The sequence below is a fragment of the Trichosurus vulpecula genome, chromosome 2 (assembly GCF_011100635.1).
Source record: "Trichosurus vulpecula isolate mTriVul1 chromosome 2, mTriVul1.pri, whole genome shotgun sequence".
NCBI classification, from domain to species: domain Eukaryota; kingdom Metazoa; phylum Chordata; class Mammalia; order Diprotodontia; family Phalangeridae; genus Trichosurus; species Trichosurus vulpecula.
Genome location: NC_050574.1, coordinates 40464626 through 40490426, shown reverse-complemented (window position 1 = coordinate 40490426; position 25801 = coordinate 40464626). Strand labels below are relative to the sequence as shown.

The window sequence follows — 25801 nt, the reverse complement described above, 5'->3', positions numbered from 1 at the left end:
ACACAATGCCACCTCACATTCCCATGTCCCTGTTTATTCAACCATTCCTGAGTTGCCTAAGACTACCTTAGATTCTAGTTTTAATCAGGGACAATTTTGCAATGACTGTTATCTGTAGGCAAAGGGCAAGCCTTTCTCCTTCCTGGAAAAGTAGCAAAGGAATCTTGGGTAATATCCCTTAACACTCCAGGGAAGCAGAGACAATAAAGTGATTCTCAAAAAACAGGAAGAAATTAAATTCATTTGTGCTCAGCACCGGGGAGACCAAGATTAAACCAAGATAATTCCCACCTTCGAGAAGTTTTGCATCTATAGGATAAACAGTGTGTGCACAGATGAATATTTTGTGAGTACTGAAGTAGTTTTGGGGCAGGTGGTGGAAGGGGCTACCAGTTCTTGTGCAGAGTGGCCCTTGACCCAAACACTGGAGAACAGAGCACTTGACAGAGTTCGGAGACTGTACTCTTCCCCCCCCTCCCCAGTACTCTCTGATCCAGGTCCTCCTGCATATCCTTGAACACCACACCCCACTGGGCCATCCCCGCCTGGCTTCCTTTAGACTGCTCCAAAGCTGCCTTCTGCGGGAGGCCTTTCCTGCTCCCTCCCCCAGCTCCAGCGCCACAAGTCTTCCCTCCTAAAACTATCTTCTATCAACTCGCTATGTATCTTATTTGTATCTTGTATGTGTGTGTGTAACATTGTCATTTGTCTCTCCGGTGGGCGGGAGGGACTGTTTTTGTTTTTCTTTGTGTCTCCAGCTCTTAACATGTTGCCTGGAATATAAAAGGCATCTCACAAATGTTTACTGATTGACTTATGGAAAGGCCCAGAGGTGAGCGATGGAACATTGTGTACAGCTGGTTTAGCTGGAGCACAGCACACATGTTATTTTTTCGGTCATGTCCGAGTCTTCATGGCCCCATCTGGGACTTTATTGGCAAAGATACTGGAGTGGTTTGCCATTTCTTTCTCCAGCTCATGTTACAGATGAGGAAACTGCGGCAAACAGGGTAAAGTGACTTGCCCAGGGTCACTGAGGCCAGATGTGACCTCAAGAAAAATAAGCTTGCCCCCCCCCCATGCACTATGGCGCCACCTAGCTGCCTAGAGTACATAAGGGAGAATATAATGTGGGAGTCATCAGAAAGTTGACTGGAGGCAAGTTAGGATGGGCTGTAAATGCAAAATAGAAGTGTTTGTGCTCTTAGAGGCATAGAGAGCCGCTGAAGCTTCTTGAGCAGGGCAGTGATATGGCCAGAGCTGCATGTTAGGAACAGCAATTTGTATGGCGAAGGGAGATCTGCAGTCTTCTCCGGAGGGGAGAGGCCACAAGAAGCTGGGCACTTGTGTTGTGTGAGGGGGATTCTCTGTGAAACACAAAAGAAAGAAAGGACGTGCAGGTGCAGAGATGAGTCCTGGCCTGTGTCAGGTAGATCTGTGTAGAGAGCTGCAGCTCAGGCTGCAGCTTCTTCCTAAAGAGGAGGGACAGAGACCTGAGCAAGCAGCAGCTTCTCATGCTCAGGGAAAACTGACAAGAGATCCAAGAATCCCCCAGAAAGCGCTGGAGCCCAATGAGGAGTCACAGTGATGTGGAGCTGGCACTCGGTCAGCGTGGCGAGTCACTCCTGCCTGCGCCTTGGGGAAGAAGCTAGCAACCTCACAGGCCCCAGCTGGCTTCTCTTACTGCGGCCCATTGGAGGCACAAGACTCAGAAAAGTATTTTGGTAAAAAGGTGGGGTCTGAGAAGAGGATTTGGAATCCTGGGTCACAGATTAAAAGAGGAATTAAAAGAGTCCTGGCCAGGAATGCGGCACGCCCAATGCAGGCTGATAAAGCTCACAGAAAGGCAGCTTAACAGGGGATACAGCCTTCCAGGAAGACCTGTGTTCAAGGCTCCCATTTGACACATGTACAGGCTGTGTGATCCTGGACAAGTCACTTACATTCCCAGTACTCCAGGCCATTCTCAAAGACTATTCAGTGGCAGAGAAGATGCCAACCTCAAGGCCTCAACTGACCATATACAGATGCACACACAAGGGCAACAAGTGAAGTAAATTAGATAATTCTTCTTGTAAGGAGGCAATGTTGACATCACCTATCACTGAGAGTTAGGATGATATCTTAGAATAAAATTCAGTTCTGGACATATCTACTTGATTCGAAAGCAATGAGGACATTTGGGTGAAGGTTAATGGGACCAGAAAGTGGTACAAGAATATCACTGGAATTGGCAGAGATGGCCAAGAGGTAAGGCTCACACACTGAACACCCGACAGGCTGGGTGGGCATGTCATCGAGGACCTGCACCAGGAGACATCCACCCATGCCCTTGCTACCTAAAGCAGAAAAACTCATTTCTTGATTTCCTATAATGGTCCGGTTAAAGGTGGAAGAACCAACTAGCAGAAATTCTACTCTGGATAAAGATTCTCGCCAACAAGAAAGAACAGGTTTCTGGACTAGAAATTTCAGGAACTTTAGAGGGAGTGACCACTCCCTCCTGGAGTTTGTGACAGGAAAGCTGAGCACAGTCTGACATACACCAAAAATGAGTGACACTCCAAAGCGTTCTGAGGCAGCATCAGGAGGGTCCCATGGACTAAAATCCTTTAGGGGAAAGTCCAGGAGGGATGGAAGGCTGTTAAAAAGTAAATACAAATTTAGGCACAAAGAGAAACAATTTTGAAGAAGTAGATTTCTAGAGGACCAACCAACCAATACAGAACATGAGAGCAAAGACAGGTAACAAACAGGTTAAGTATGAAAGGGTGTAGAAATCCTTTAGCAATAGTGTTGGGAATGCTCAAGCTTAGATTGGCTGAGGGTATTAAAGGAACTAAAGACAACACAGGGTTGGTTTGGATTAAGGACCAAGAGGGCAGCTGCTATGGGTGCTTGGGGGACAAAGGGTTAGTCAGGACTATTCATCCCTCCTTTTGTTTCTATTTTATCTGCCAAGAGAACAATCTTTGAACTAGAAACAGAACATATAGAGCTATTGGGGAAAGGGGGGAGATATCCAAGATAAGTAAGGCCATAGATTGTTGCTGCCATAGATAATTTCAAGTCACTTGTCTCAGAAGACCTACATTCTGAAATAAGTGATAAAGGTGACTGCTAAGGCACTCTCAGTGCTATGTTTGAAAGATTGTGGAGAAATGGAGACAGATCACGAGACTAGCAAAGGACTGCCTGCTTTTCAGAAGAAGCAAGAGAATGCAGTCTCCAAACTATTGGGCCAGGGAGAATCAAAGGGAACAGTTACTTATTGAATACCAATTGCAAATCCTATCCTAAAACAACCCTGGGAAGTAGATGCTATTGTGATCCCTGTTTTATGGTTGAAGAAACTGAGGCAGAGGTTAAATGATTTGCCCAGGATCACACAGCTAGTGTCTTGAGGCTGGATTTGAACTAGGGTCTTCCTGACCCCAGGCCTGGCATTCTATCCACTGAACCACTTAGCTACCAGTGAGCTTGACTTTGATAACTGGCAAAATTCTAAAAGGTATTATGAAAGGTATGGCTAACAAACAGAAAAGGAAGCAGTAAGCATTTAAAAAAAAGAAAAAGAAAACCTCAGCCAACATGATTTCAATAAGGAGTTATCAGATAAACCTTTTATCCTTTGTTAAACAGGGTTACTTAACTTGTGGGTCAGGAGATTGCCTTAGATATAGTTTAACTTTTGATAAAGTCTCACGAAAGAAGCTGATCTTAGTCTTTTGGAAAAGACAAAGAGAGTAGGCTGGACATGAGGACACAAATGAAAACTGAACTGAGCTGATAGTCAGATCCCAAGAGTAAACATTAACAGTTGGATGTCTGCTTGGGACGGTGGCTCTGGTGTGGGGGCCCAGAGATCTGTGCTAATGATTATTTTTATCAATCACTTGGATAGGGGCATGCTTGTATTTACAGATTTTGTTAAGCAAATACTCTGGTAACGTGTTGGTCTGCTGTCCTACTCATTTGTGGTCAGTTGCACTAGTTGGCCTCTCTGAGATCATTCGATTCTCAGATATAACCATTTCATTGGCATCCCCAGCATTTGTCATGTCACATCTTGACACTACTTTGGGGGAAACGTTTCTGACCCAAAGCAGAGAAGGGGTTCTGTGTAGTCTACAATTCTTTGGCAAGTTCTCCGAGGACATCAGAGCTATGACTCCATGACTATAGTCAGATTTGGCTTCATACATTATTGTAGTCATTATATAGATTGTTTTTCCTGGTTCTGTTGATTTCTGTCTGTATCAGTTAATATGTCTTTTCATGCTTCTCTGAATTCTTCATGTGTTTTTTTCTTATGGCATTAGTAATATCTTATTACATTCACATACCAAAATTTGTTTAGCCATTACCAACTGATGGGTATTAAACTCGTTTTCCAGTCCTTTTGTGAACACATAAAGTGCTAAAATTCCAAGTAGTGCATGCTATGCTACGGAACCTTTATTCCTGTAAAATTTCTTTATTTCTGACCTCATTGGGGTATATGAGATTGCTGAGTCAAAGGATATGCATATTTTAGTTCCCTTTTTTTCCTCACCATAATTCCAAATCACTGCTCCACCAGGTGTTTCCCTGACCTCCCCAATACTTTTGATATTTTTCCAATTAAGTTTATGTTGATTTTATTAGGGTTTATGTTGATTTTATTATTACTAAGATCTTGAGAGCAGCTAGCTAGGATTGAGTGCCAGCCTGGAGTCAGGAAGACTTATCTTCCAGAGTTCAAATCTGGCTTCAGACACTTACTAGCTGTGTGACCCTGGGCAAGTCACTTAACCCTCGGTTTTCTCATGCTGGAAAAGGAAATGGCAAACCGCTCCAGTATCTTTACCAAGAAAACCCCAAACAGGGTCACGAAGAGTCAGACTCAGCTGAAATGACTGAACAACAAAATTGAGGTCTTGGTAGAATTTCACTGCCTCTTCATTTTCCACATCAGATATTGGTATATAAGGCGCAATTTTTTTCCTGGTGTTCTTTGTTACCTGCGAAATTCCAAGTAGTGAACAATGCAACATGAAATGACCAGGTATGTAGATCAGGAAATCATGTTTCTTAACCCTGCCAACTCCTTGATCTTCCTCTCTAAGAATCAAATGACTCAGAACTGGTAGATTGTCAGACTCAAAGAGTAGTTGCTAAGGGTTTGATGTCAGCATTGTAGGAGGTCTCCAGTGCAGTGTCCTAGAGATTTGTGTTTGGCCTGTGCCAGCTAACTTTTATTAGTGACTTGAGTTGCTCATAAAATCTGCAGATGACAACTTGGGAGGGATTGCTAACCCAGTGGGAGACAATCAGTATCCAAAAGGACCCAATAAGGTGAAATTCCCTAGAGGCAAATTATCAAGTGTCAAAAATCCACTTCACGCTTCTTAGAGTCAGTGATGAGACAGTAGCTTTGAAAAAGACGTCTGATTTAGTGGATTGTAAACTCAGCATGAGTTAGCAGTGTGATGGGGCACTCCAAAGAGCTAATTCAACATTGGGCTGCCCTAACAGCTTCCAGAAGCAGAGAGGTGATGGTCCCAATGTGGTCTCAATGGGCCCCTGGAGTACTGTAGGCTGTTCCAGCCATCACTGTTTAAGAACATGAATAAACTGGAGAATGTCCAGAAGAGAGCAGCCAGGATGGTGAAGGGCCTTGAGTTCATGACATAAGAGGCTTAATTGAGGGAATTTGGCATTGTTACCACATAGAAATCAAGACTCAGGAGAAAACATGAAAGCTCTCTTCAAGTCTCTGAAGAACTGTCACGTGGAGAGACATCAGATTTATTTGTTTGGCCTCAGAGGATCCAGCCCCCCAAGAGCAGTGGGTGGAAGTTGCAAAGAGGATAATTCAGACAATATTAGGAAAAACTCGTTGACAACTAGAGCTGCCCAAAATTCTCATTTTGAAATGGCCTGCCTCAAGAAGGAGGTGCTAGGTTCCCATTCCTTGGAGATCTTCAGAGTTCATAGATCTGATCAGTTCTTGGGTATGTTAGCATGGGGATTTTTTCTTACAAATAGTTTGCACTAGATGGCCACCGAGCCCCTCCCACTATCAAATTCTAAGATTGAAAGCTTTTCAGCATGTTAGACCTTGTCACAGATTGCTTTCCATTAACTTTCAATCACTCAGGGTCACTCATGTCAGGGTAGAACCTGGAGGAGAGAGATGAACATACATATACAATCTGCATAAAGATAATCATTAAATACACACACACACACACACACACACACACACACACACACAAAGAGATAGGGTTTCAAGATATGCTCACACTTAGATGGCAGTAGATGATGACCACCTGAAAAAGGATCGGTTGGAGACATGGGAAGAGAACCAGAAGAACAATAAAGGAAGAGACAGTTGAACATTTTTGTTGTTTTTTTAGTTGTTTCAGTTGTGTCTGTCTGTGACCCCCATTTTCAGTTTTCTTGGCAAAGACATTGGAGTGGTTTGCTTTTTCCTTTTCCAGCGCATTTTACAGATAAGGAACTGAGGCCAGCAGGGGCATGTGACTTGTCCAGGGTCATATGGCTAGTAAGCATCTGAGGCCAGATTTGAACTCAGGAAGATGTCTTGCTGATCCCAAGCCTTGTGCTCTAGTAACTGCACCACCTAGCTGTCCCACAAATGGACCAAGTATCAAAACAAGTCTGAGAAAATGTCAATTAAGATATCAATGGTAAATCTTGGGCTTCAATCTAGTGCTGGGCTCAGGACCTCTGATGAGTCTTAGTTCCCTTTGGGGAAAAGAGAGGTAGCAGGTGGCAGTACTGGCAATTAATTCCCCTGGTGCTAGACTGAAGTCACATGGGATGTGATTTAACGTATCTTGCCTCTACAGAACACACTTGGCTTCCTTTATCTGCCCCCCATAAGGCTAGGCTTTAGTTCTTCCAGCTCCCCAAAATCTGCAGTAGTCTGGTAGAGAAGAAGGGTAAGATGAATGAATGGCTCCCTGGGAGAAAGGAGAGAGCCTAAGGAAAGGAAGTTATTCTTGAGGGCGGGAAGAAGATGCAGGCTATGTGCATAAGTGGTCATACAGCAGTGCCCACCTTGACTTATTAGAAAATCCTCTTTCCCGTAAGCACTTGCTCAAATCTCTCCATATAGCAAAACCCCTAATCCCCTAAGATCAGATCAATATTGTTATTGGCAGTTTATTAGCAATAACGCAAGTAGAAACAATTCTTTATGGTAGTTTAGCTGTTGGACCCATCAGAGTAAGAGGCACCTTAAACCATCCTTGTGACTGCTGCCGACATTTTCTGAAAATACAGTTCCACTATTTAGTTCACTCAAGATACCAAGCAAGAATTCTCAAGAATTCTTTTCTTCATCCCCTTCACAAGATAAGATTAAGATTAAAGCAGTTCCACCAAGTAAGACCTCTCAAGGTTCTCCAACCCTCATTGGAAAACTGTCTCTTTAACTTGTCAAACCGTCCCCGCATCTCTGCAGCCTCAATCCTCAGGAAAGATTCTGGGTACTGTTTCTTCATAAAATAACAGTTAAGCCAGCTATCTCCCAAGAATGGTTTTCTTTATTCTTTCTCAATGTCTTTGTTCAACAATTGTAAGAACAGTGTCATGAAACTCAAGGGGAGAAAGCATTCTCAGGAGGAAGGGATTGGTGAATAGTGTCAAGAGATGGAGAGCTCAGGAAGGATGCAGACTGAGAACATTTGACTGGATTTAGCCGTCAAGGTATCATTTGAATTCAAGGCCTGGCCTGAGCTCCAATCAGTCCACTGGCCTTCAATCCCCCAGTGCCATGTGTTGTCCCCTCCCCCCACCCCAAGAGAATGTAAGCTCTTTGAAGGCAGGTTTCATTTTTGTCCCTAAAGCTACAGTGTCTAGCACACAGCAGAGGCTTAACAGATGCAAGATGAATTGAACTGAACTAATGGAATTGTTGGGCCACTGGCAAAAGCCCCAGGGAACGAAATACCATTTTCCTCTTCTATTCCTTCCCCACAGGCTCGAAGGCCCTCCTGCGTACAAGCCTCCACCTCCTAAGATGAAACTGGAGGAGCCAGAAATGGTAAGACTTTCCTCTCCAGCCCTTTTCCCTCCATCCTCCCATTGCCCCACTTAGCCCTGACCACGGTGACGGCCCCTGTGCACCGCCTCAGCATGCCTCCTGTTCCCTCCCCTTTCCCCATGCTGGGTGTCCCCCTGCCTCCAGCCCCTGGAATCTGCCCTGACCTGTCCCCACCCCACCCTTCTCTCTGCCCCCAGCCCTCTCAGCTCTTCACCCTAGGTAGCTCGGAGCACATCCCTCTGAAGACCCCATACTTTGAGGCCAGCCTCTCAGCTCCTGAACAGGTAACACAGCAGCCAGGACCCCTGAGGGCCCTCTGGTGGCTTTGTGGGGAGAGGGGCTGGGGGAAGGGAGGAAGCAGCTCTCATGTCACCCTTCTCCCTTCCCCAGGACATGCCCAGATACCATGAGCTGCCCACCCTCGAGGAGCAGGCAGCGGCTCTGCCACTGCACCTGGAGGAGCCAGGTGATGCTGCTGGAGAAGAGCGGCTGCCCCTGGAGAATGACGAGGACTACCTGGACAAGATCAACCCCATCTACGACGCTCTGGCTTACACCACCGCCGAGGCCTATCAAGGCAGGGCCTTCGTCATGTCCCGGGCCATGTATGTGTGAGCCGGGCAGCCTTACAGGAATGGCCCGCCTGGTCCCTCATCCTGGCGATGGAGACTTAGCCTGGGGCTCAGCCAGAAGCACCCCCCTCTGCCGGGACTGTGACTTGTGGCCACACACTCCCCTGCCTCTCTCTGCCCTCCACAGCTTGCCCCTGCGCCCAGACTTGAGCCCTGGGCAGCACAATTCCTCCCACCACGTCCAGTCTTCCTGCCCTCCCTGCAGGCAGGAGAGGCAAGGGGGGTGCCTGCCTCCAGCACTCCCTCGGGGGCTCAGGGGAGACGTGGCCAGTGCTTGGGGGCCCGTGGGTGTGTGTGGGGGGGGGGCGTCCAGGAGATGTGAAAGGCCGGCTGAGCTGGCCCTGCAAGCCCCCCTGCCTGGGGGGATGTGTGGGGGAGGGGAACTGACTTTTGTACACAAATGTTTCCTAATAAACACTTTTTATGTCTAGCTGCAGATGTGCTGTGGTTGGCCCTAAGGGGCAGGAAGGAGTACGACCCACCTCAAGCTTACCCCTGACTGTGTTCCAGCCAAACTGGCCCATTCAATGGTGCACTTCCCATTTCCCTCCTCCGGGCCTTTGCCCAAGCAGGTTCTCCCCCAACAATACACACACCTCCAAATGAATTCTGGCTCTCCCCACCCCCACTGCCTAGCTCAGGTTCCACCTCCTGCAGGTGTCCCTTGGCACCCCGCAAATGTCCAGTATTCACTTATCTGCATCCAGCTTGGCCCTCTGGAATGGAAGCTCCAAGAAGGCGGGGCCAACAGTGCCTGGCACATAGTAGGCCGCTTAGTATGTACGCTTGTTGAACTAAACTGGACTTAATTAGCGGCAATTAAGGGTGGTGGTCCGCTACCCGTCTTGCCCCGGGGCTGTCCCCAGGTGCCAGGGAGGTAGTGGAGAAGGGCAGCCCCGGGGCATGCTGGGAAAGTAATGGCGCCCTAAGGAGCCGGTCAGGGTCACAGAGGCCCCACGGGGCATTCTGGGTCATGACTGACTGGAGGGGGTGGGGGGAGAGTATGGATCGTCTGCGAGTCCGGGCCTGCGGTGCCTTCTGGGAATGCCTCTCTGACCTTGCCGGTCCAAGCAGCGCAACACAGCCTACGTCGGCTGGCGCCCTCCGGGACCCAACTCAACCCGCCAATCACCAGCTACCTTATCTCACCCACCAGCCAATCCGATAGCTGCGATGGGGAAGCGGAAGGGGGAGCAGGCGTCCGGCGCGAGGGAAAGGGTGAGGGGATCCATAGCCATTGTAAAGAGACGCTCTGAGGGCCTGCCAATGGGAAAGGAGAGAGGGTGGGACTTGTGAAACCACAGGCCTATGACAAGGTCGGGAATGAAGGTGGAGACCGTCTAACCGCATGATGTTTGGGAGGGTAAAAAGTTGGAATCATCAACCAATGAAAAGGGACGCTCTCTGGGAAGGTCAATGGGTGCTGCACGAAGGTGGGCTCTTCGTGGATAAAGACCAATGAAAATGCAAGAAGATAGCGGGCTAGTGGAGCAAATGCCATACTGGGCACTAGGAACGAAGAAACCCTAGACCAATCAGAAAAGGCGTACCTTGGACAAGCCAATGGGAGAGGGAGAAGAGCGGGACCTGTCAAAGGCCTACCAATAATGACGGATTGAGGGTGGGGCGAGAGTGTCCAGCCTATGACGAAGAGATCCCTCGGGCCAATGATGGGCCCCGATTCCTGAGGGGCCCGGGACTGCGCCTGCACGTTGGGCAACGCCTCCCGCAGGGGGGTTCGGGTGCGGAGCGGAAGCCGGGAGGAGCCGGAGCCGCCGGAGTGAGCCGCACTCGGGGTCGGGGTCACGTGGCCTGCGGCGGGGCCGAAGTGCGGGGGCGGGGTGTTCACGTGGGCTGCGGCGTTGACCCCTGACCTCTCGCCCCGGTTTCTTGCAGGTGATCATGGGCAACGTGTTGGCAGCCAGCTCGCCGCCCGCAGGGCCGCCCCCCCCGTCCGGCCCGGGCCTCGTGGCCTCTCCGCCGCCGCTCCCGCCGCCGCCGCCAGGCTTCACGCTGCCCCCGATGGGCGGCCTGAGCGCGGGGCCGGGCGCCCGCGGAGGAGTCCCGGGAGGCCCCGCGGGCGGGCCCCCAGCGCCAGAGGATGAGGCCTGCTGCTGCCTGCCCAACCCGGGCACGTTCGAGGAGTGCCACCGCAAGTGCAAGGGTGAGCGCCGCTGCTAGGAGGCGCCTCTGCCTGGTGGCCGGAGGGGGGGGGGCGAAGATGGGCGGCGTGGGGGGAGGGGGAGAATGAGAATCCGGCGCTTGGGAAAGCGCCCGCTGTGTGCTCGGCGCGGTGCAAACTCCAACTGGCCCAGGGATGCCTAGGAACAGCTATTTGGGGAAACTGAGCCAGGCAGCGGGCCGGGACTGGTCCAGAGGCCCCCATGGCTGGGAAGTGTTTGAGGCTAGATTTGAACTTGGCTCTTTCCGACGCCGGGTGGGTGCTCTGCGCTTTGAGGCGCCCCCTAGTGGTGTCCTCGGAGCCTCCTCCCCCTAGAACTAGTTAGAGCCCCGGATCGGGGGTGGGGGTGGGGGCTTCAGAACCCCTTCCCTTGTCATCAGAGCACCGGGGTTGGAGCCCTGGTGACCTTGGACAAGTCACTCACCCTCCACGGGCCTCAGTTTCCTCATCTGTAAAGCCGGCCCCTACCAACTTGGAGGCTGTTCTGAGAGCACTCTCCCCCAAAGAGCCCAGCCCCTTTATAAGGTGGCCAAGGGGCCGTCAGCTCAGGGCGAGGGGGCAGATGAGGAAACTGAGGCAGGCAGAGGAGCTTTGGGGGCTGGGAGGGACCCCCATGCTGTTCCTGGGGCTGGGGAGCCTCAGCCTCCCCCCACCTTCAGTGGGGGTCCTGGCACCCTCCCCCCCCCAGGTGACCTGGCTGCCTCCCCGCAGAGCTGTTCCCGGTGCAGATGGAGGGTGTGAAGCTCACGGTGAACAAAGGGCTCAGCAACCACTTCCAGGTGAGCCCCAAGGCCAGGGGGCCCCCCCAGGGAGGGTCAGCGGGAGAGGGAGGCCAGACCTGACCAGTGTCCCCCACCCCCAGGTCAACCACACTGTGGCCCTCAGCACTGTCGGAGACTCCAACTACCACTTTGGGGTAACCTATGTAGGGACCAAGCAGCTCAGCCCCACCGAGGTAAGAGGTCTTGTCCAGCCTCTGCCCCCGGCCGCCCATCCCCTCCAGTCCCCTGCCCCTCACAGCTGTCTGTCCACAGGCCTTCCCGGTGCTGGTGGGGGACATGGACAACTGTGGGAGCCTCAATGCCCAGGTGATCCACCAGGTGGGGCCCGGCCTCCGATCCAAGATGGCGGTGCAGGTGAATATGGGGGCGCCGCCCTGGCAGGCTTGGCCTGGGAGCCCTGAGCCTCGGGGTCAAGGAATGACGGCCCCGTGTCTCCCTCCGCTCCCCAGACCCAGCAGTCCAAGTTCGTGAACTGGCAGGTAGACGGAGAGTACCGAGGCTCAGACTTCACGGCCGCTGTGACCCTGGGCAACCCCGATGTGCTGGTGGGCTCAGGTGAGGCCCCCCAGAGCTGGGCTGGGCCTCCAGATGGTGGGGAGGGGGCGGCCCTGGCTGTCTCTGTCTCACGTCCCTCCGTTTTCACATCTTTCTCTGCCCTGCCTCAGGATGGGGCTGCCACCTCCTGCTCATGGCTTGTGGTCTATCATCACCATCCTACCTGCTGCCTGGGTCTCTTTAAGGAGCATGGGAGCATGAGGATGTAGAGAGATAGTATCTCTGGGTCTCTGAGAGTGTGTCTCCCTGTCTCTGCGTCTCTGCTTTGTTTCTCACAGTGACGCTCGCTGAGGGAGGTGGGGACGGGCAGCGTCCCTCTCCTCAGAGGGCGGCAGTCTCTGGGTCTGTCTGTGTCACTGGGAAGGACGAAGATGCCGCTATCACTGGGTCCTGGTTCAGGGAGGGAGGGAGGGTGGTCCCCTGAGGTGACTCCATCCCCCTGACCGTCCCCAGGGATCCTAGTGGCCCACTACCTTCAGAGCATCACTCCATGCCTGGCCTTGGGCGGGGAGCTGGTTTATCACCGAAGGCCAGGAGAGGAAGGCACAGTCATGTCTCTGGCAGGGAAATATACAGGTATGCAGCCGGGCTCTGTGTTTGAGGGTGGGGGAGGCACAAAGCCTTGAAATGCTTGATAGCTCTTGTCTCTTCTCCCCCAAGCGCCTAATTGGTTGGCGACCTTGACAGTGGGCCAGGCGGGGGCCCATGCCACATATTACCACAAAGCCAGTGACCAGGTAAGGGTTTGGTGGGAGCAGGGGAAGGGACTCTGGGGGCCAGTAGGTCTTCCCTGACTGACTCTTGTGGCTTTCTCCAGCTTCAAGTCGGGGTAGAGTTCGAAGCCAGCACTCGAATGCAGGACACTAGTGTCTCATTCGGCTATCAACTGGACCTCCCCAAGGCCAACCTCCTCTTCAAAGGTAGCCCCTTCTGCAGCCCCCTCAGGATCCATCCCACTCCTGACTCCCCTAGGGCAGGAGTTCTTCACCTGGAGTCTGCATAAAAGGCGGGGAGGGGTTGTAAGGTTCCTCCAAAGGCCCTCTGGCCCCTCTCACTCTGCCCTTGCATACCCAGTCTCTCCTCTTCATTTGCCCCCAGGCTCCATGGACAGTAACTGGATCGTGGGGGCAACTCTGGAGAAGAAGCTACCCCCCCTGCCCCTGACACTGGCCCTGGGCGCTTTCCTCAATCATCGAAAGAACAAGTTCCAGTGTGGTTTTGGCCTCACTATCGGCTGAGTCCGCCACACCACCTATCCCGCCCGTCCCTCTGCTCCCGGGCTGGGGAGGAAGGGCACCTGAGTGAGGCTCCCGAGGGCTAGGAGAGGGGGAGACCCCAGGATCTGAGGAGACCTTGGTCATGGCCAGGGAGACTTCAGGTTTTTGGAGAGGGACTTCAGAGTACTGGAAGATCGATTCCCCTGCCCCCTCTCCTCATTCCTGGAAGGGGAGTTAGGATCTAGCAGACCTAGGTGGGAAGGACTATGGGGGAGGGTCCTTGATGGGGCCTTTCTCCTTCCCCATCTGGTGGAGCTGGGCTGCTGAGGGGGCAGTGTGGGCTAGGCAGCCCTACCCTGCCTCCCTAGTGGCCACAAGAGGGGCCCCCATCATCCCTAGCCCCCCAGCTCCGTCCATTCCCCTTGGCCTTTCCCTCCCTTCTCCCCACTGGCCCCTCTGCCCACCCCCCTTGGTGTAAATCATGTTTATAAGTTATGAAAAAAAACAGAACATTTTACAGAAAAAAACCCACAAAAATACATGGCTAAAAAAATGAGTGATGGGGAGGAGGTGCTGTCTGTATACATGGGGGTGGTCTCCATGCTCTCCTTGCTGTCTGTCTTTTCCCCCCTTCAGATGTCACAGATGGCCTTGCTCTCTGCCCACCCTCCTCCCTTGTACCCTAGGCTTTCTGTGTGCCCAGGCCAGCTCTTGCCTTTGTCTTCTGCATGGCCAGGATAAATAAAGCTGCTGGCAATGGATGGAGCCTGAGGACCGTGTTCAAATCCTGGCCCTTCCATTTCTACCACTAATGGCGGTAGAGATCCTTCCAGCTTTAAATGTGTGGCGCCCCCCACCCCCCAACCTCGCCTCCATTCTGTCCCGGGTATTCTTAATCTGTCTCCCTGCCTCCCACCCCAATGCATCCAGTAGAAGAAGATCCTAGCTATCTGGGACCTCTTGCCCTGTGGTGACACAGCGATGGACTTTGTCCTGGCTGGAAAGTCAGGCCCATGGGCATAGCTGGGTTCTTGGAGGGTGGGCCTCAGCTGGTTTTCAGTACCTTAAGGCAGGATTGTGGGTCCTGGCTGTTTGAGAAGAGATGGAAGCAAGGCCTGGATGTCTGGGTTGAAGGTTGGGTCAAGGCCCCCCAGGGGCCTATGAGGCCTGGGGATCCTGCCTTTGAAGAGCCACCATAACCTCCTCTCCCAACAGGACTACTGGGGGTCTTCACACACACGTACACACATGCGTGCATGTTCTCTCCAGGGACTGCCACCCTCTCGGGTCACTTTGGGTCATAGCCCTTCACCCACTTCTGAGCAGCAGGAAGTGGGAACAGACAGCAATTTCCTAGCCCTTCTCCAAGCAGGCAGTTTTCTGTTCCTCTGTCTCAGTCTGGGTCTGGTGGTGGGGAGGAATGAGGCTTTGGAGTCTGCAGGACATCCTGTGGGCTAGGGGAGAGGGCATTTAGTAGGTGACGACCTATCCCCAGGGCAGAAAGAGACCCTGGTAACTGAGATCGTAACCATTTTCGAAAAGGAGCTCAATGTCCCAAAGTACCACCAAGCCTTTTCTCTCCCCTTTCTCCATCCCCCTCCCTCCTTTATTCTTAAAATACTCCAGCTTTGGGGCCCTGGAAAGTGACTAGGCCCTCCCAGCTCTATCCTTTTATGGGGGGGGGGGGGGCTCAGTTCCACCTAACTGCTAGTCTTGGGTTCCCAAGTTCTCTAGGGTTCATGGAATGGCCCACCCACTGATAGAGGCATCCTGAGTCATCACCCTGCCCCCACCCTTTGTCCAAAAACAGACTGGGGCCTCTGGGCCACAAGCCAGTGTTCCCCTGGTGTGTCAGTGACCCCTCGTATCCAGCAATCTGCCCCCGCACAAAACAACCTTTCAAAGAACAAGGCCCCCACCCTTCCTGCAGCCTCATTTTCTGGGCCAAGAGCAAACACTACAGCTGGCCCTGAATATCTTGTCCTGGTCTCCAGTTTGTGTGCCTCACCCAGATCCAGAAGGCTATTCTCCCACCCACCCCCAACTCAAGCAGGTGCCATCGCCCTCCCCCAGACGAGTTATCCTTATCCAAGTATCTAGATTCCATTGTCAGCATTGCCCAGGGCTGGAGGCTGCCAGGTCTTCATCCCCTACCCTAGAACTATTTAGCCCTCCCATGAGAGGCTCAGGGATGGATGTTTTCTGAGGGGTCCTTGGAACTGGGGATCAGGTCAGGTTAGGCGGTGAAAGGTCAGCTTCCCACCCCCAGGAGGGGCTGGAAGCTGAAGCGGGGAGCGGCTCTGGTGTACCGCCCCCAAAGCTTGGGGGGGTGGGCATGGAGGAGGGCCATGCTCTCCTCGTGACAGGTCCGCCCTGGCCCTGGAGGAGGGGGCGGGGGTGAAGCTCTATAACTGGAAGAGGGCCTGAGCCCGGGTCCTACTCAGCCCAGGAGAGGATCTCTCTAACCGACCCAGAGGAAGCCCCAGCTGAGCAGCCGGGGCCAAGGTAAAGAAACCCCAGGGGACAGAGGCTATGGGGATGGGTCCATAGGAATGCAGTCATGAGTAGCCTTGGGAGCCTCAAATTGGGTCCTCACCTTCCTGTGAGCTATGGATAAAGGCTGCTCCAGCTCTGACATTCCATGTCAGTGCAGAAGAGTATGGTGAAAAGAGCTGAACTTGGAGAGAGGTCTTGGGTTCACATCTCAGCTCTGCTGCTTAATACCTGTCAGACTTGGGGTTAGCCACTTAACTCATCTGTAGAATGAGGCTGGTTGGACCAGATGGCTTCCTTAACCATGCCGGTCCTAGATCCTGAGGGCAGCAGCCACTGTAATACTCCTTATGGAGGACACAGACTTCTGGATGGGACTCTGGCTGGGCAAGAGTCGCAGAAAGACGGATGTATGAGAGCCTAAAGAAATTGGGGAACAAAGAGGACAGATGTCCTAGATCTGAGTGGTAGAAAGGAATGCGTGGGTCCTGAGAGTGAGAATGGGGGGGGGGGGATGAAAGGCGGCAGTATCTTGGAACCCTGCAGATCTAGGGAAGGGAAATCGGAATTTGAATCTCAGCTTCCCCACATCTCTCAGCGGGGCAGTGGTCCAGAGTCAGAGGCTCAGGGTTCAAAGCCCGCATCTGTGGGTGCCTACTCCTGCAGGCGATGTCTTTGGAAAGGCTCTGGGCCTCACTTTTTGCTCCTCCGGAAAACAAGGGACTTAGATGAACTAGGTGGTCCTCTGCTCTTTCCAGGTCTAGGATTCTGTTCAAGGTTGGGTGATATTGGGTAATTTCCTTTGCCCCTCTGATTAGGAGATGTGGTAATGGTTATCTAGTGGCACCCCTTGGGTCTTCTCCAGACAATGGAAGAGATTAGGATTTTGAATGGAAGAAATGGAATTCAGGAAGTGGGAGGGCTTGAACTTTGGAATCCAAATTTGAGGAAAAGACCAACAATGGGAAGAGATTAAGATATAGAATGCCCCAGGTCTGGAACCTTGGCTCCCTAAAGAGATAATCCGAGGGGGGTTAGGAATACAGAATTTAGGGGGCAGCAGCTTCCCATTATCTGTTGGTGGGAGTTGACTGATGGGATTAGTGGGGGAGGATAGAAAAGGGAGGTGGTACCTGACTTCAGCTATACTTCTCTCTCTACCCTAGGCAGACCAATCACCAGCTGTGCTGTGAACATGAAGTTCCTGTGGGCCTTGTGGGCACTGGCAGCCCTCTTGACTGGTATGCTCCCTCCCTGGACCTCTCTGTCCCTGCTCTCCTCTGTCCTGCACCAATCTTCCCTCTCCCCTTCAATATCTCCCCCAGTGGCCCCTCTAATCTACCCCTCCTTAGTCCTTCAGTCTGTTCTCACTCCCACTATCTGTCTCCTCCCATTTCCAGGATCTGTCTGTCCCTTCTTCCCCAGATGTGCTAAGGCCGCCCTCCCCACCCTCCTCTCCCACTCAGTCCCTGTGAGCTGGTTCCCTGGAGCCCCAACTCTTTTGTCCACTGATCTACCTCTCAGGCTGCCAGGGGGAAGATGCCAAGACTTCTTCAGAGGAGCGAATTACAGACCCAGAGCTCTGGAACTCCGAGCCAGCCCGGGCCTGGGAGATGGCCATGGGCCGCTTCCGGGGCTACCTGGACCAGCTACAGGCCCGGATTGAGGACCTGCAGAGTGAGGTGCAGAGTTCCCAAATAGTCAAGGACCTGAGGTGAGGAGCATCCCCACCATGACCTCTGCCACTCACGTCTCCCCTAAGCCTGCCTTGTGAGTCTCAGACCCAGTGGTCCATCCCCAGCCATGGCCCTCACTGGCTCCTGTCCATCTGATGTATCTCTGCCTCCTAAAGTGGTTCATCCATCTCTGTTTTCCACTCTCCTTCTCACTCCTTGCCGCTCTGTATCTGTCCTTGGCTCTCTGTTTCTCTCTCTCTCTCTCTCCTCCCCCCTCTATCCCCACCTTTCTGGGTGCCTGCCATCACTGCCACCCTGTATGTCTGTCTCCTTCCCAATTTAGTGCAGTGGACAGAGGTGGATTTAGAATCAGAGCCCTAGAATCTTTGCCCCTTCTGACCATGGGTGCATCCCCTCACTTCTCTGATGGACCTCAGTTCCTTCATCTGGAGATAGGATCATATCCAGGTTCCATTCCAGCTTACTTTCTGCTCCCTGCAGGGGTCTTATGACAGACACTCTGACAGAGTTGAACGCTTACAAGGCTGAGTTGGACCAGGAGCTGACCCCCATGACCGAGGAGACCCGGGCTCGGCTGGCCAAGGAGCTCACAGCAGCCCAAGCCCGCCTCGGGGCGGACATGGAGGATGTGGGGTCCCGCCTCGCCCAATACCACCGAGAGTTCCATGCTGTCGTCAATCATAACATAGATGAGGTCAGGAACCGGGTATCTGCCTACCTGAGGAAGATGAAGAAGCGCATTGGGCGGGACTACGAAGAGCTGCAGACCCGTATGGCCACGTACCAGAGTGGCGCCAAGGAGGGGGTGGAGAGAGGACTGGGCTCCCTGAAGAGCCTGGGCCCCCTGCTGGAGCGCATCCAGGAGCAGAACAAGAAGAGGGTGGCCAACCTGGGCACCCTGGCAGGGGAGCGCCTGCAGAACCACCTGGACCAGATGCGCAGCCGAATGGAGGAGGTCAAGGCCAAGGTGAATGAGCAGTCGGCCCAGCTGCAGGCTCAACTGCAGGGTTTTCACGACCGCCTGAAGGCCTGGTTCCAGCCCCTGGCCACCGACCTGCAGCGCCAGTGGACATCGCTGGTGGACAAGGTTCAGGAGGCTGTCAACCCTAATGGGAAGCTGGGAGAGACACCTGTTATTCCTGTCAGTGACAACTGAAAGTTCCCCAGAGCCCTCCACGGGGACCCCGTAGTTCACCCTGTCTCTCACCTGGGAGCCCTCCTACCATCATCCACCGGTGGACCCTCTCCAGTCCTCCCCTCCACCCCCAGCAGAGGAGGATGCTCCAATCCCACCCTCACTCACACCTTCTGCCCCCCTCACATCTGCAGAGCGGGCCGGTGTACCCCATGGCTCTGGTCCTCAGCCCCTCTACTACCCTTGGGAAATGGGGGCAGGTGGGGGACTACATGTAGTCTAAGCTCAGGCCAACAATAAAGTGAAAGCTTGCTTGTGTACTGACACCTGATTCCATGTGAGTCTGGGTTTATCTCTCCCTCTGGAAGGGGTGATGGGGGAGGTGAGTATGGGCTGGATCTCTCTGTCCTTCTGTCTCAAGCTTTTACTGAAGTTACTCAAGATAACCGCTTTCCTCTTCCCTGTTTTCTCTGCATAGACCTCTCTTGCTCCTCTCTCTGGGTCTCTTGTCTCCTCCAGCTGCCCGGAAAACGCATAGCCCACACCCCTCTCTGCTTCTCTCCCCTCTTCCTTCCAAGATCTCCCTCTCTTCTCCCTTCCCCCTCCCCTTTCAGCCGCTTCTCCTTCGCCCCCTTCTCTGGGTCTTGACCATGACTTTCTCACCCATCTAGGTCTCTCATTTCTCCAGCAAGTCTGGTCTGAGGGCTCCTGCTTGAGCTAAGTGGGGGTGGGGTGTAGAGCAAGGCAGAAGTTTGTCTGGGGTATCTGGAGCCCCAGATTTGAAAGCAGGGGAGAGGTCACCAGAGACAAAGATGTGGGAATCCTGGGAAAAGAGCCAAGGTGAGTGGGGAAGCCTGGGGAAAGAGGCCTCTCTTACCAGCTTTCTCAACTTTTTCTTCCCTCCCACACCCTCACCCTTACCCTCACCCCCAACCCACCCAACCTCTTTGGAAATTCCAGGAACACCAGCCTCCTACCTCCTCCCAAATCCTACACCCCTTTCCCTGGGGAGCAGGCAGGCACTGGTGAGGTGAGAGCAGGAGAGTTTGGGGTTTCCCCTGGAGACTCACTCAACCCCAGCATTTCACAGAGCCCAAGAAAACGTGTGGGAACTCCGGGGCACCTGACTATAGACCACCAAACCCAGAAGGGAGTCAGGTGTTTAGAAGAGTTAATAAGGGCCTTAGAGCTCATCTAGTCCAACCCCCTCATCTTTCAGATGAGGAAACTGAGGTATAAATCATTTAACCTCATGTCACACATGGATTGGAATCCAGGTCCCTTCCTCTCCTCCCCACCCCCTTCCAGTGGGCCCCAATTCCTCTGAAGAGCCGCCGGTCCCACCCCCTCATTTACCGAGAAAGAAAGAGGCCCAGAGAAGGGGCAGAGATTTGGCCAAGGTCAGCCTGGGGCTGGAATTCAGATCGCTTTGATTCCTAAGGTCAGGTTATCTCTTTGAGGCTGCCAAGTGTCAGGGAAGGTTTTGCAGGGCAGAGGGTTATTTGTTAAACACAAAAACAGGGACTCCGCCGCCCCATCCCACCCCAAGGAAAGATGGTCACTCTCGTTGGCTGTATGTACTCAATGCCTACCGTCGCAGCTCGGAGGGGACACAAACAGAAGGCATTTGGGAAATTGGGGAGGTAGAAAGCCCCGAAATGGGGAAGGGGGGAGTTGAGGAGGAAGGACTTTATTTTTATGGCCTCATCTGGGTAAGAAAGGGGAACTGAGGCTGGCCCTGGGGGTGGTAGATGAGCGACTGGTGGAGGACCCTTGCTGGACCCCTTTGGTCCAGAAGAGGTGACTCTGAGCCGACTGGGCGCCCCAAAGCTGGGAGGGATGGGGGGGCACACCAAAATGCCAAATCTGCCCAGAAGCCCGGTGCAGCCTCACAACGTTCAGGGTGAGCGTCCTTCGCTTGGGAGCTTCCTACCCCCTCCCCTCCGTGGTCCAGAGGAGGGTAGGAGGGTGAGGAGGGCTCAGCCAACCCGGAGCCTCGGCTCGCGGCCGCCCCCTCCATGGGCCGCCAGGGGTCAGTGGCGGTCAGCGCGGGGGGCGCCCGCAGCCGGAGATGCCCGCGAGTAACCCCGCCCTCCTTGGCTCCGGGAACGAGCCGCGGAGCTCGGGGAGCAGGGGGAGGGGGCGGGGACTGGGTGGGGGGCCGAGGAGCCAGAGGGATGGGGGAAGAATAGCAGTGCTTAAGGAGGAAGGGCTGGAATGGGGATTGGGGGGGTGTTTCAGTGCCTTGAAGGGATTAGAACTTGAAAGTGGGCTGGGGAAGAGGGGTGAGCATCCCAGAACCCCAGAGGCAAAGGGAGGGATTGGTCTATGGCCACAGGAGAACTTCGAGGGGGGAGAATCGAGGAAGGGTCCTGAGGTTATGGGAGATGATATCCCTAAAGAGGGAGGACAGAAGAGGGGGATGAAGAGGGTGACGGGGGAGGGGGGTGTCAGGACAGGACTAAGCCCCCAATCTTCATCTCTCCCCCAGTTATAAACTCTCTTCCCCTTTTAAGGTCACCCCTTCCCCCTGAAGAGATGGGGGGGAGGTGATGGTGAAAAAGAGAGAAGAAAACTTTGGGGGGAAGATGAAGAGGGAGGGAGGCAGGGGCCTTGGGAGGCAGACCCAGTAGGAGGGAGTCTCTGGTCTGGGGGAAGGGGAGGAGGTGGACCACCCCCCCTGGGGTGGGTTAGAAAACTCTGTCCCCTGTGAATTCCAATTTCCCCTTGAAGATGAACGTTAAGGAAAAGAGAGAGGGCAAGAGACCTGGAATGGGGTGGCGGGGCGGCTGAGAGAGGAAAGAGGGAGGGTGGAATTCAGGGTCCAGAAGCACCTGAGGAGAGAAAGGAAAGAGCATTTGAACTGTGACCTCTGCGGAGATGAGGGGTGACCTGGGAAAAGGATGGGAGGGAAGAAGCCAGTAGCTAGGAGAGTCTAATGTCCCCTCTCCCTCCCCTGGGATCCTAAGGCTGGCCCTCTCCCCAGGTCTCCTTTTCTCTAGACATCTAGTTGATTGGGTCGTATCCAACTCTCCATGGCCCCATCTGGGGTTTTCCTGGCAGAGATACTGCAGTGGTTTGCCATTTCCTTCTCCAGCTCATTTTGCCGATGAGGAAACTGAGGCAAACTGGGTGAAGGCACTTGCCCAGGGTCACACAGGTAGTAAGTGTCTGAGGCAGGATTTGAATTCAGGTCTTCCTGACTCCAGGCATGGTGCTGTAAAGTGCCAGGCCCTTCATGAGTCACTAGAGGTCTAACCCGAGCACTTTTATGGGTTCGGGGTGAGGAGAGACTTGGGAGGGCTGTGAAAGGTCCTAGTACAGTGTAGCCCTGAGGGGGCCAGAGAAAGAGAAGGGGGCTGGGTATTGGGTCAGGAAAGCTGAAGGTGTGGGACAGGGAAGGCGGAAAAGAGGGGACCTGGAGCTGGGTCTTTGGGGCTCCCAGATAGATTTGAATAGGTCCTACCTCCTGCCTCGGGGGAGGGAGGAAAGAATCCAGGAGCCAACCGGAAAGTGGAGGCTGAGAGGGAGGAGGGAGGAGGGGAGAGAAACAGGGTCGGGGGGAGGGGAAGAGAAAGGTGAGGCTTTAAACACTCCCGCCCCTCCCCAGCCCTCTTATAACTGCAGGCCCCTGGACCCTCCCACCCACACCCAACCCAGCCTGCCAGGTCCCTGTTCTGTTCTGTAAGTGTTGACCAAGGTGTGGAGGAATTGGAGAAGGGAGGAGGGTCTCTGGGGAAACAGGGAGCCCCTGGAGAAGCCACATGGGGGCGGGGTGGGGGGATGGTATCCCAGGAAAGGAAAGGAAAGGAAGATTAGAGGAAAGGAATGGGGGGAGGCCTCCCTGAGAAAGGAGACAGTGTGGGAGTGGAAGGATCCTGAGGGAGGACAGGGAGAGGAGGAGAAGGAAGAAGCAATCACTGGGGAAAAGGGGACCCCAAAGACCTATAGGCAGAGTGGCTCTGCTTGTATGAGGTAGGGGACTGAGAACATCTTAGGCTTCCCATCTAGGGCCAACTCTTATTTATTTCAGAGATGAGAACCCGAAGGGAAGGGTTCTAGATAGATAGATCAGGGCACCTGAGACTGGGAGGGAGGATGAGAGGCTCCTAGGGGAGAGTGCAGGTGTAAAGAAGGAAGAGGGATCCCAGGGGCAAAGGAAGAGCCCCGGGAGCAGGGGAGAGGGGGCAAAGGAGAAGGGTTGGGGCTCCCTGGGGAGGGGGCTGGGGGGGGGGAGGGGTCCAGCGGGACAGTGATGGTGAGGGTGATCTCTGGTCCCTAGGACTGGAGCTCCCCCCACACACCCCTTGGCAGAGCCCCCTCCAGCCCCATCATGAAGCCATTTCTGCCCTTTGCTGTGCTGGCGGTGCTTGTCTGCTTTTTGGCAGGTATTTAGGGGGAGGATGACAACTTGGGTTCCAATCTCCACCCACTCACTGGGTTCTGTGTTCCTTCTGTCCCTTGCCCGATAGCATTCCATGACCAAAAGCCCTGAGTTCTAATGACATTTTCCTCAGCTGAGTTCTGGCCCTTCCCCCAAGCCTCCCCTCAGTATGAAGGTCCTACATTGCCCTGGGTTTGAAGCTCCCCTCCCAACTCATGGCTCCGACCAACACCCACTATGTTCTAATTCCCCCTTTCCTGTGGTTGTCTCCCACCCCTCCTCCTACCCCCAGTTCTAGGGCTTGCCCTCCTGGGTACTACTCTTCACCTTCCCCATGTCTGGGTTCTGAGAACACAATCCCCAATCCATTCCTGGTTCTAAGGCACCCCCCCCTTAACTCCAGGCATTCTGAGCAGTTCTCATTGCTCAGGGATACTCGGTCCTTTCCTTCCCAGAAGGCCCCAGGCCAGCCCAGGCTTCCTCGAGTGTGGCAGAGAAGTTTGAAGAATTCGGGCACAAAGTGAAGGATCTGGCAGAAAATATAGCTAGCAAGACCAAGGAAGCCTTCAGGGAATTCTCCACCAAAGCTAGGTGTGGCACCCTCCTCCTCTTCCTTTTCCCCCCTCCCTCTACTCCCCCCTCCCCCAGCATCCAGGTGGAGAAATGGGTCACCTTACCTGGGACCCATACCTAGTAGGGGAGAGAAGAGAGACAGTGTTGGGTTCAAGTGAGGCCTGAAGGAAGGAGGGGGCCTTGAAGTACAAGAAAGCACCAAGGGGAAGGGGAGGGTGTTTCTGGCTGAGCTTGGTTTGGAGGCCTGGGGGCAACCAGCGGAGGGAGTAGGGAATGGGGTCAAGTAGATATTTGGACTAGGAGATTGAGTTTGAACTTGAAGAGTCTTGACCTTGAGGGTGTCAAAACTGGGATGAACCTTCCAGATCTGTACCCCTGAGGTTCTTAACCTTTGCCATGGACCCCTCAGGCAATCTGGTGGAATCCTCTGCTTTCTCAGAATAAGGCTTTTAAATGCATAAAATAAAGTGAGAAGGAACCAAATTCACTGTACTTTTATTTTTAAAAAAAGTTCACAGCCCCCAGGTTAAGAACCTCTGATCTGGTCCCTGCCTCATTTTACGGATAGGAAACTAAAGGGGAGGAGGGGGCAAATAAGTTCCTCACCCACAGGCATACAGTAAGGTTGCTAGTCATTGGGAGTCTGTGTAGGTCATTCTGGAGGAGAGAAAGAAGGTCTATTCTCTAAGACCCCACCAAAGTCACAGTGTCCCTTTTTCTCCATAGGAACTGGTTCAAGCACACTTTCCAGAAAATAAAAGACACCTTCTCCAAGTAACACTAGAAGACCATATACCCCAGGCTCACTCTCCACTGGGCCGAAGCCAGTATCCTTCCCACCTGAAGAAAGGGCCTCTGAAAGGGTTCCCCCCTTCCTTCTGTCTGCTCCCTCCAGCCCCTGATCCTAGCTCACTGACTCTAACATAATAAAGGTTTTACAGCCCTTGCAGTTTGTGTGTCTGTGTGTGTGTGACTAGGTTGGGGGTGCTGGGCACAATATTAATCACTCACAGAGCATAAGCCTTCAGGTTGGCAAAGCTGCTTAGAGACTTGTCATCTGATCCTCACAATAACCTTTTGACGTAGGTCCTATTACTGCCCCGGTTTTATAGATGAGGAGTCTGAGGGTCAGACAGGTTGAAAAGGTTGTCCGGAGGCACATGGTTCCAACCCAGGTCTCCTTGATTCCCTATTAGGTGCTCTGAGGTTTCCCTGATAACCACAATCCAAAAAGATCCCACAGGCTAGAACCCTGGGCTACAAAGGAAAACAGTGAAAATTAATCAGAGCAAATGTCAAATTTGACTTGGGTTCAAAAAATCAATGGCACCAGTAGGAGATGGAGGAAGTTTGGTTAGACCACTATTCCCAGGGAAAAGATGTAAAGGTTTGAGAGGGCCGGATTTCAATGGGAGTGAATGAGTAGGTGCTGGGGATGGTTGCTCAAGGAGGGTGACAACATCCACACTTGGAAATCCATAGAAGCACATACAAAATGAACAGAAGGTCATTTGGAGGGGGAGGAAGCATCAGCAACTGAAGAAATTAAAAAAGATCCATGTAGCCTTTCAGCTCAGTGAAGCTGAAGGGGTCTCCCCAGAATGGGACCTATATGCTGTGCAAGAGCATGCTTGGGATGGAGGAATCACTAGGAGTCTGGCTAGACTGAGGAGTGTTTGAAGGGGAATAATGAATGTGTGACAAGGTTACAAAGATTAGTTGGAACCAGGTTGTGAAGGGTTTTGAGTGTCTAATAGGCATTTATTTTTGTACCTAAAGTTGGGGAGCCATTAGGATTTGGAGAGGGGGGCAGTGACATGGTCAGAGCTGAGGCTTTGGCAGCTTTTCCAGCAATGGCTTTGAAAGTTAGTTGGACTGGAGGCACATAGACCAAGAAGGGGGTTAATGCAATAGGCCAGGCCACCAGTGGGTGAGGACAGCCTGAACTAGGGTGATGGCTGCCCTAGAGAAGAAGGGGCCTGATGCAAGAGATATTGGGGAGGTATAATGGACAAGAATTGGTCATGGGTTGGATACGGGGAATGAGGAAGAGAGTTAAGAGTCAAGGATGTCTCCACTTGCAAACCTGCATGAC

The 25801-nt window shown here is 53.1% G+C and overlaps 4 protein-coding genes across 5 annotated transcripts in view; all 4 read left to right on the top strand.

The window, feature by feature from the left end:
* Window positions 1-9118, top strand: part of NECTIN2 (nectin cell adhesion molecule 2) — a 34178-nt gene extending 25060 nt beyond the window's left edge. For both annotated transcript variants that reach the window (XR_005009578.1, XM_036744844.1), the window contains exons 7-9: window positions 7993-8056; window positions 8254-8340; window positions 8447-9118. Coding sequence is in view for 1 of the 2 variants with exons in the window: in XM_036744844.1 (XP_036600739.1) it covers window positions 7993-8056; window positions 8254-8340; window positions 8447-8671 (376 nt within the window). In the remaining variant the exon portion in view is untranslated. The remainder of the gene's footprint in view (window positions 1-7992; window positions 8057-8253; window positions 8341-8446) is intronic.
* Window positions 9119-10474: 1356 nt separating this feature from the next.
* On the top strand, window positions 10475-14195 carry TOMM40 (translocase of outer mitochondrial membrane 40). The gene is made up of 9 exons (XM_036743343.1): window positions 10475-10852; window positions 11582-11649; window positions 11733-11825; window positions 11905-12006; window positions 12102-12207; window positions 12661-12783; window positions 12868-12944; window positions 13025-13127; window positions 13306-14195. Exons 1-9 carry the CDS (start codon window positions 10591-10593, stop codon window positions 13443-13445), a joined length of 1074 nt encoding a protein of 357 aa, XP_036599238.1. The 5' UTR covers window positions 10475-10590; the 3' UTR covers window positions 13446-14195.
* Window positions 14196-15821: 1626 nt separating this feature from the next.
* APOE (apolipoprotein E) lies at window positions 15822-19080 on the top strand. Its single transcript, XM_036743344.1, has 4 exons — window positions 15822-15929; window positions 17084-17158; window positions 17442-17631; window positions 18095-19080. Exons 2-4 carry the CDS (start codon window positions 17113-17115, stop codon window positions 18768-18770), a joined length of 912 nt encoding a protein of 303 aa, XP_036599239.1. The 5' UTR covers window positions 15822-15929; window positions 17084-17112; the 3' UTR covers window positions 18771-19080.
* Window positions 19081-22339: 3259 nt separating this feature from the next.
* APOC1 (apolipoprotein C1) lies at window positions 22340-24655 on the top strand. The gene is made up of 4 exons (XM_036743345.1): window positions 22340-22433; window positions 23032-23137; window positions 23589-23724; window positions 24433-24655. Exons 2-4 carry the CDS (start codon window positions 23083-23085, stop codon window positions 24482-24484), a joined length of 243 nt encoding a protein of 80 aa, XP_036599240.1. The 5' UTR covers window positions 22340-22433; window positions 23032-23082; the 3' UTR covers window positions 24485-24655.
* The last annotated feature ends 1146 nt before the right edge of the window (window positions 24656-25801 follow it).